The sequence below is a fragment of the Channa argus genome, chromosome 9, assembly GCF_033026475.1.
Source record: "Channa argus isolate prfri chromosome 9, Channa argus male v1.0, whole genome shotgun sequence".
NCBI classification, from domain to species: domain Eukaryota; kingdom Metazoa; phylum Chordata; class Actinopteri; order Anabantiformes; family Channidae; genus Channa; species Channa argus.
The window spans coordinates 5,303,265-5,313,617 of record NC_090205.1 but is presented as its reverse complement, the minus strand read 5'-3'; the positions used below and the strand labels follow the sequence as shown (position 1 = coordinate 5,313,617).

Sequence of the window (10,353 nt, the reverse complement as noted above, 5' to 3'; positions counted from 1 at the left end):
GACCTGTTTGATGTGTGTGTTTACCTGCAGGAAGAGGAGTATAAAGCTCAGCAGCTGGATCTGATGGCCTTAGTAGGGAGGGGCAGAGTAAATCCTTTATTATGATTATGAATATCAAATCAAATCTGAGTCATAATTCACTACTTGCAACTTCAATACTGTTTGAAATGTTTTAGACTGTTCATGTTTCTCAGTACATGCTCCTAAAAATGTTTAAGTATAGAAATAATATTGTATTTTCAAAGTTGTTTTTCAGTAATTTCTATCATCATCAGCCACTTTTGCTTAAAGTTTGATTATGGAAAACTCATCAGAGATTTTGTCTTTTGTATTAACTATGTATAGTGACATAGGAAACTTAAAGTACCTGTATTTCATACTGGCACTGATATTATATGTATCAGTCATTTTTGCCAACACAGCTCTTATTGTCATTATATATCTGAAACAAAACCTCCATGAGCCCATGTATCTGTTCCTGTGTAGTTTGTTTGTTAATGAAATATACGGCAGCACAGCTTTGTTGCCCTGTTTGATGGTACAAATCTTATCAGAGACTCATGACATTTCTCTCTTTTTCTGCTTCATTCAAATATTTAACATTCAGACATACATAGATGTTGAATTTAAAACTTTAGCAATAATGGCATATGACAGATATGTATGTATTTGTAAACCTTTACATTACAACTCCATTATTACTACAAGGAGAGTACAAATTGTCGTACTTGTTATCTGGATAGTTTCTTTTGTAGAGATTGGAGTTGTGTTGTCTTTTACTATTCGTCTTAGATTTTGTGGGACAGTTATTGAAAAAGTATGTTGTGTAAATCATGTTGTACTTGAACTTTCTTGTTCACCAACCAGTGTATTGTCGTATGTTAATGATGTGATTTTTGGCCTCGTTTTCGCTATTGCAGCTCCTCTTGTTTTTATTTCATTCACATATGTAAAGATTTTGTCTGTGTGTTTAAAAGCTTCCAAAGAGACAAAAACAAAGGCTTTTGATACCTGCACCCCACATTTGATTTCAATCATGAGTTTTGTTTTTGCATGTTTTTATAACATTATAAGTCAAAGATTTGATATGACATTTATTCCACCTGTACTGCGAGATATTTTATTAACATATCCATTACTCATACAACCTCTGCTAAATCCACTGATATATGGTCTTAAGTTGTCAAAAATTAGAGAAGCTTTGAAAAAGTTTTAGTTATTGAAAACACAGTAAGTTGTCACACTGTAAAAGTAACTAATATCCTTAGATAGATTCATAAATATATTGTAAAAAGAAATACACGTGTGTTGTGGATGTGTTTATATAAAGCATTAGTAGTATTTCAGTGATCTAGTAAATGTTCACATGCATGTTGTGCTTTATTTTCAAATCTATTTTTATGCCAGGGTTGCAGTGATTCTAACTTTTGATTTTGAAATAACTTTAATATGTTACAATAACCACTTTTATGTTGCTTCAAGTGTTTGTAGTTCAGGTGGCGTGACAGTAAATTAATAAGGATGTCTACGTTTAAAATTGTTGGGTATTGAGCTTGTGATGCTGCTAATCATAGGTTTGTAAGTTGTTTGTGCAAATGATAGTTTCAGCTTTAACATTGATCTTTGTAAAATGTTGTTCTCAATTATGATGCCAGATTTAAACGCTGGTAAAATCCAAACTTAATGCAAAGCAAACCTGATTTTTACCTTCTCTTAACCTTTGCACAGGTTAAGTGCAACAGTGCAAAAGTCTTAGACTTGCTTTAGCAATGCAATGATGACCAAATATTTATTCCCTGTATTCCACATTCTCTTCTTTAGAATACATTTAGAAAATAAAATGGATATATAGGAAATATATATACACAAATTGTATTATTTTATGAATTGAATTTATATAAAGTATATAAAGTAGCATTGTGATGATAGTATAATTATTTCTCGGCTCTACCTCACTTTAAACTAACTTAACAGGTCTTAATAGTGTAAATGATCATTTCCATTATACTTACAGACATATGTTGCTTTTTGCTCTGTTTAAACAAACCGGATGTTTTAAGATTTACTATAGAGCTCAGCCTTCCACTCTACTAGTAAGTTGACTAGTGAACATTTAAGTGACAGATACAGTATCTTAAATGGCATTTTGACTAGTCACAATTTCATTTAAAGATATCTTTAATTTGGCACATTTAAAAAATACCTTTATTAGGTTTTTGGATGTCTCAAACTAAGATATCGCTAGTCGAAATCAATAGATATTTTTGATTTGAGTTTTAACTATTTAAAACTGTATTAAAGATATATTAAGTTTATGTACTGCCTAGTAGAAATTCTGCCTCGTTAAGATTTCTACAAACACATTACAGATACCTTACGAAAGTTTTTACCGACGCTGTTTTAACATAAAATATGAAGAGTGACTATCAATAATTGCATTTTAGATATCTCAGATAACATTTTATATATTTAAAACTACAATTTAACTAGTTAAAAGTCTAATTTGAGATATCTAAACGTGCATTCTGAATAGAAAGATTTACCTTTAAAGATATCTAAAATTATACTGTGACTACTCCCAATTTCTTTGCGGATACTGGAAATGATATCAGGGATGTTAGTCACGTGATGTAGACATCTGAAAGAAGCTTCGTGATGACAGTCACTGTTGTCATTTGGCCTTAAATTATATTTTTGACCAGTTATAAGTAAATTTGAACTTTATTGCTCCAATAAATGCTAAAACGGGGCAATGCCGACATTTCCGAAATCCACAAAGGAATTGTGACCAGTCGCAATGTAATTGTAGATATCTTAAATGTTCATCCTTACCAATAAGAATACGATAGGTTATAGATATCTTGTATTATAAATATGACTAGTCAAAATGCAGTTCTTCAAATCTGAAATGTTATTCAACTGAAAAGCTAAATGTACAGCTCAACAAACATGGTTGGTGTAAAAGAGACTAAAATGACAATGGAAGACCTGTACACTTCTGTAGTAACAGCCCACAATAGCATGGTTAGACTCATGGTTACACTTTCTATTACTGTTCTTTTCTTTATTTAATAAGATGCAGGATTATTTATCTCTGGAATGGACTGAAATGGCAACTAGCTGTTGTGTAGAAACTATATTTGGCAATAAACAAATTTGTGATTCTGATGAAAAGGCTCCTTGACACCTGTCACGTGTATTTACCTGCTTGGAGTATAAAGCTCAGCAGCTACAGTAGTTTGTCTTAGTGGGGAGGAGAGAGAGACTTCATTAACTACCTTTGTACTTCTACCTGCTGAACTCGAAAATTTAAGATTATATTGTTCCTTTTTCAAAATTCAAGCTTGCATTTATTTCAGTATAAAACCTGTGACACATTCTGAAATTTGATGATGGAAAACTCATCAGAGATTGTGTCTTTTGTATTAACTATGTATGGTGACATAGGAAACTTAAAGTACCTGTATTTCATACTGGCACTGATATTATATGTATCAGTCATTTTTGCCAACACAGCTCTTATTGTCATTATATATCTGAAACAAAACCTCCATGAGCCCATGTATCTGTTCCTGTGCAGTTTGTTTGTTAATGACATATACGGCAGCACAGCTTTGTTGCCCTGTTTGATGGTACAAATCTTATCAGAGACTCATGACATTTCTCTCTTTTTCTGCTTCATTCAAATATTTAACATTCAGACATACATAGATGTTGAATTTCGATCTTTAGAAATAATGGCATATGACAGATATGTCTGTATTTGTAAACCTTTACATTACAACTCCATTATTACTACAAGGAGAGTACAAATTGTCGTACTTGTTATCTGGATAGTTGCTTTTGTACAGATTGGAGTTTTACTGTCTTTTACTATTATTCTTAGATTTTGTGGGACAGTTATTGACAAAGTATGTTGTGTATATCATCTTGTACTTGAACTTTCTTGTTCACCAACCAGAATGTTGTCATATGTTAATGATGTGATTTTTGGTCTTGTTTTCGCTGTTACTGCTCCTCTTGTTTTTATTCTATTCACATATGTAAAGATTTTGTCTGTGTGTTTAAAAGCTTCCAAAGAGACAAAAACAAAGGCTTTTGATACCTGCACCCCACATTTGATTTCAATCATGAGTTTTGTTTTTGCATGTTTTTATAACTTCATCAGTCAGAGATTTGATATGACGTTTGTTCCACTTGAGTTGCAAGTTATTTTATCATTGTATGCATTTCTCATACAGCCTCTGCTAAACCCACTGATATATGGTCTGAAGTTGTCACAAATTAGACAAGCTTTGAAAAAGTTGTGTTAATAAAAATACTGTAATATATCATACGGTTCTGAAATTACTAATTGAATATGTTACATTAACCACTTTCATGTGGCCTTAAGTCTTTGTAGTTCAGCAGATGTGAATGTAAATGAATGGTATATAATTTTACAATTTTTGCTATGGATACTGGCCATGAGATGTTCCTCATCATAGCTAAATTCAGCCCATTTTATGAGCATTTGTACGTAGTGTGCTCATTTGTAGTTCTCAATATTTACAGGCTTTTTGTTTCTGGATTTTTTAATTTCTTAATTGTATAAAACAACTAATTTTGCACCACATCACCCAGATGAAGTCCTTCAATGAGACGAGCTAATTGAGAGTTAATGCAAATTATATAATTCTGATTCGTTGGTTACTTGACCTGTTTGATGTGTGTGTTTACCTGCAGAAAGAGGAGTATAAAGCTCAGCAGCTGGATCTGATGGCCTTAGTAGGGAGGGGCAGAGTAAATCCTTTATTATGATTATGAATATCAAATCAAATCTGAGTCATAATTCACTACTTACAACTTCAATACTGTTTGAGATGTTTTAGACTGTTCATGTTTCTCACTACATGCTCCTAAAAATGTTTAGGTATAGAAATAATATTGCATTTTCAAAGTGGTTTTTCAGTAATTTCTATAATCATCAGCCACTTTTCCTCAAAGTTTGATTATGGAAAACTCATCAGAGATTGTGTCTTTTGTATTAACTATGTATGGTGACATAGGAAACTTAAAGTACCTGTATTTCATACTGGCACTGATATTATATGTATCAGTCATTTTTGCCAACACAGCTCTTATTGTCATTATATATCTGAAACAAAACCTCCATGAGCCCATGTATCTGTTCCTGTGCAGTTTGTTTGTTAATGACATATACGGCAGCACAGCTTTGTTGCCCTGTTTGATGGTACAAATCTTATCAGAGACTCATGACATTTCTCTCTTTTTCTGCTTCATTCAAATATTTAACATTCAGACATACATAGATGTTGAATTTAAAACTTTAACAATAATGGCATATGACAGATATGTCTGTATTTGTAAACCTTTACATTACAACTCCATTATTACTACAAGGAGAGTACAAATTGTCATACTTGTTATCTGGATAGTTGCTTTTGTACAGGTTGGAGTTTTGTTGTCTTTTACTATTCGTCTTAGATTTTGTGGTACAGTTATTGACAAAGTGTGTTGTTTAAATGATCTTGTACTTCAACTTTCTTGTTCACTAACCAGATTATTGTCGTATGTTAATGATGTGGTTTTTGGTCTTGTTTTCGCTGTTACTGCTCCTCTTGTTTTTATCTCATTCACATATGTAAAGATTTTGTCTGTGTGTTTAAAAGCTTCCAAAGAGACAAAAACAAAGGCTCTTGATACCTGCACCCCACATTTGGTTTCAATCATGAGTTTTGTTTTTGCATGTTTTTATAACATTATAAGTCCAAGATTTGATATGACATTTATTCCACTTGAAGTGCGAGTTATTTTATTAACATATCCATTTCTCATACAACCTCTGCTAAATCCTGTAATATATGGTATTAAGTTGTCAAAAATTAGACAAGCTTTGAAAAAGTTTTAGTTATTAAAATAGTAATTTATCACACTGTGAATGTAACTAAATTTCTTTATATTGATTTTAAAAATATATTGTATAAAGAAATACATATATATTGGGCTTTTGCTTATATAAACCATTAGTAGTATTTCAGTGGTCTAGTAAATGTTCACATTCAATTTGTGCTTTATTTTTGAAGCTACATTTATGAAGTGGTTCCAAGCAGTGGTTTATTTTTTTGAACTTAAAGGTTTTTAACATGCAAATGTTAAAATAACCATTTGTATGTTGCCTCAAGTCTTTGTAGTTCACTGTAAATTAATGTTGGTCTGTAATTTATAACTTTTTGCTCAGGATATTGGCCGTGAAATGTTCCTAATCGTGGCTTCTAGGTTCATAGTGCAAATGATAGTTTTAGCTTTATCTTGATGTTTGTCAGGTGTAAGTGATGTCCCAATTATGAAGCCAGTTTTAAACACTGGTGAAATCCGACCTAAAAGCAAAGCAAGGATTACGAGAGCAACAAGATTTTTAACTTAAATGTTCTTAACCTTTGTTAAGCACTGTGAAAAAATAATAATTAATTTTATTTATAAAGCACTTTACATTTGGGGAAATCTCTAAGTTCTACACAAGGAGATTAAAAGCAAGAATAAAACTTAAAAAAAAATGTAAAAGATAAACTAAAATAAAAGAAACAAAAGAACGTAGCTGTCCCATTAATATGTTTTTGTTATTAGTATCTTGTTGTAGATTTTGGTGTGAGGAGTTCTTTAAGAGATTGTGGGGAGTCTCCATGGATACACTGGTCGGTAAATAAATAAAGCTTATATTCCACATGGATGGAGATGGGGAGTCAGGGAAGTGTCGAGAGGATAGGAGTGATGTGCTCATATTTCCACAAAATCATAAGGATCCTGGTGGAACTGTTTTGAATGTGTCAGAGCTTTTGAAGGCTCTTGCCAGAGATTCTAATGAGCAGTGCATTACAATAGTCCAGCCTGGAGGAGACAAAGGCCTTTAAGCATCACAGAGGGAGACAGAGGGGTGGAGTTTGGCTGTGTTTCTGGGGTGGAAGAATGTAGTGAACATGTTTTTCAAATAACAGCTGCGGGGAAAGGAGGGGGGGCAAACTTGACCCCCAGGTTGTTAATAAAGTAGGAGAAGGTAATGGTTTGGCCAGAAAACGAAATACAGTTATTGAGGGGGAAACAGAGCTGATGGGGGGAACCAATTACAAGAGCTTTGTTTTTTGTGCTGTTTAATTGACCGAAATGCTCTGACATCCACACCTTAATCCCTTCCAGGCAGCAGGTGAGAGCTGTTGGAAGTGTCAGGGAGGTCAGGGTTCAACCTCACAAAGGTCTGAGTATCATCGGCATAGCAGTGGAATAAGACTCCATGCTTGCCAATGACGTGGCCTAGTGGAAACACGTAGATGTTGAAAAGGTTTGTCCCTTTTCAACATCCCCACTGATGATTGAATGGGACTGCGATTTGGCATCCACCTGGGGCCACATACTCAGCTCTATTTGTGAGGTAGGACCTAGATAGAACCACTCCAGAGCAGTGGCAGAAAATCCAGCTATATGCCGTAGAAGGTGAAGGAGAATTTTTGTGGTCAACTGTATCAGATGCGGCTGTGAGATCCAGAAGGATGAGAAGTGATGGGGAGCCCTGGTCAGCAGCCATTACGAGGTCATTGGTGACTCTGACCAGGGCCGTCTCTGTGCTGTGGGAGGGCCGGAAGGCAGATTGAAAGGTTTCAAAAAGATTGTATTTTATGAGATGATCCTGAAGCTGGGTTGAGACAACCGTTGACTTTAATAATAGGTTGGAGATTGGATTATAGATTGTCATAACTTCAGGATCCAAGGAGGTTTTTTTAAGATTTGGTCTGATTATTGTGGTTTTTAATGTTGTTGGGACTTGGCCACTTTAGAGACAGTGATTAATGATCCTGGTGACGAGGGGGCTCGTAATCTCAGTGTGTGATCACTGGATTAAAATCCTAGATGATACTTTGTGATTTATTAAGGGTCATCAATGACTGCACCTACATGCACCTAAATAACCGGGGCACTTAGAGAAATCAGCTTTCTCAGATAAACGAGGAAAGGTGTTTAGAAACCTGGTTACGAGAAATCTGCGTAAACATGCAGCAGAGAGTAACCTGATTTTTCCTTCTCACTTATTGCTGGAAACCTGGCTCACAGTTTTTACCTGTATTGTTGGAAGGCTCAGCAGTATCCTATGGTGGACAGAACTAACAATGATACCCAGAGACTGCAGCCTGACTAATACTGCCGTCACATGTACTGCAGCCACTTTCAAAGGCAGCACATGGATAATTAAGTGGACAATTCACTGTGTGTTTATAAAGATTGATCTCAATTATTATGTTAGTTATGTTTTTATAATCATTATTGTTTATTGTTCACCTTGTTGATATGTTCTTCTGTATTCTCTGTTTACAGACCACACACACCAAATCACCACCATCCACACACAGGCACTCACACTCATATAGTAAATTCTATATGCATCACTCATGGCCAACCATTGCATCCCAAATGAGGCTGAGCTAGAACTGAAATAAAACAATTGAAACAACATGGTTTGACTGGTCCAATGTGTCCACATTGGACGACTCAGTCATACTGAAGTCTGCAATTATTTCCAATTGACAGTTAATGCAAATGATATGATTCTGATTCGTTGGTTACTTGACCTGTTTGATGTGTGTGTTTACCTGCAGGAAGAGGAGTATAAAGCTCAGCAGCTGGATCTGATGGCCTTAGTAGGGAGGGGCAGAGTAAATCCTTTATTATGATTATGAATATCAAATCAAATCTGAGTCATAATTCACTACTTGCAACTTCAGTACTGTTTGAAATGTTTTAGACTGTTCATGTTTCTCAGTACATGCTCCTAAAAATGTTTAAGTATAGAAATAATATTGCATTTTCAAAGTTGTTTTTCAGTAATTTCTATAATCATCAGCCACTTTTCCTCAAAGTTTGATTATGGAAAACTCGTCAGAGATTGTGTCTTTTGTATTAACTATGTATGGTGACATAGGAAACTTAAAGTACCTGTATTTCATACTGGCACTGATATTATATGTATCAGTCATTTTTGCCAACACAGCTCTTATTGTCATTATATATCTGAAACAAAACCTCCATGAGCCCATGTATCTGTTCCTGTGCAGTTTGTTTGTTAATGACATATACGGCAGCACAGCTTTGTTGCCCTGTTTGATGGTACAAATCTTATCAGAGACTCATGACATTTCTCTCTTTTTCTGCTTCATTCAAATATTTAACATTCAGACATACATAGATGTTGAATTTCGATCTTTAGCAATAATGGCATATGACAGATATGTCTGTATTTGTAAACCTTTACATTACAACTCCATTATTACTACAAGGAGAGTACAAATTGTCGTACTTGTTATCTGGATAGTTTCTTTTGTACAGATTGGAGTTTTGTTGTCTTTTACTATTCGTCTTAGATTTTGTGGGACAGTTATTGACAAAGAGGGTTGTGTATATCATCTTGTACTTCAACTTTCTTGTTCACTAAACACATTATTGTCATTTCTTAATGATGTGGTTTTTGGTCTCGTTTTTGGTGTTTTTGCTCCTCTTGTTTTTATTTCATTCACATATGTAAAGATTTTGTCTGTGTGTTTAAAAGCTTCCAAAGAGACAAAAACAAAGGCTTTTGATACCTGCACCCCACATTTAGTATCAATCATAAGTTTTGTTTTTTTCTGTTTTTATAACATTATGAGTCAGAGATTTGATATGTTGTTTGTTCCACTTGAACTGCAAGTTATTTTAACATTGTACGCATTTCTCATACAGCCTCTGCTAAATCCACTGATATATGGTCTGAAGTTGTCAAAAATTAGACAAGCTTTGAAAAAGTTGTGTTAATAAAAATATTCCATCTCTAAATAATATACTTTATAAAGAAATACATATATGAAACCATGTAATTTTGTTTATATAAAGTACTTTAAAGGTCCATTAACTTCATATCTTAAGCTTTATTTATGTAAACTTTTAGTTTGTTTTTCTGGAGATTAAAAATTACTAATTACTGTGAGAGAACAAGATGCAGAGGACAGGGTTAGATGGAGGCATATGATTCACTGTGGTGACCCCTGACAGGGAACAGCCCAAAGGAAAAGAAGACTAATTCCTGAATTACTAAATGAATTTAGCACCATAACCACCTGTATGTTGTTTTAAGGCTTTGTATTTCAGCTGACGTGACTCTTAACTTATTAATGGCTTTTAGTTTTTAAATCGGGACAGTGACCTTAAGAAAGTCGTACTGATAAAAGTGTGAGTTCTATAGTTCAAAATTCTGAAGACAAATTCAAGCAATGGTAAAATAAAAAAAATAAAAAGAAAATAAGACAAAGATTATAGGAGCAACATGATTTTCAA

General features: G+C 33.9%; 2 protein-coding genes across 2 annotated transcripts; both read left to right on the top strand.

Annotated features, from left to right (window-relative positions):
* Positions 1 to 1,318: 1,318 nt before the first annotated feature.
* Positions 1,319 to 4,980, top strand: LOC137133280 (olfactory receptor 11A1-like). The gene has a single exon (XM_067516739.1). It carries the CDS (start codon positions 3,390 to 3,392, stop codon positions 4,311 to 4,313), a length of 924 nt encoding a protein of 307 aa, XP_067372840.1. The 5' UTR covers positions 1,319 to 3,389; the 3' UTR covers positions 4,314 to 4,980.
* Positions 4,981 to 8,952: 3,972 nt separating this feature from the next.
* LOC137132972 (olfactory receptor 11A1-like) lies at positions 8,953 to 9,834 on the top strand. The gene has a single exon (XM_067516015.1). The coding sequence runs from the start codon at positions 8,953 to 8,955 to the stop codon at positions 9,832 to 9,834; it is 882 nt and encodes a 293-aa protein (XP_067372116.1).
* Positions 9,835 to 10,353: the final 519 nt, after the last annotated feature.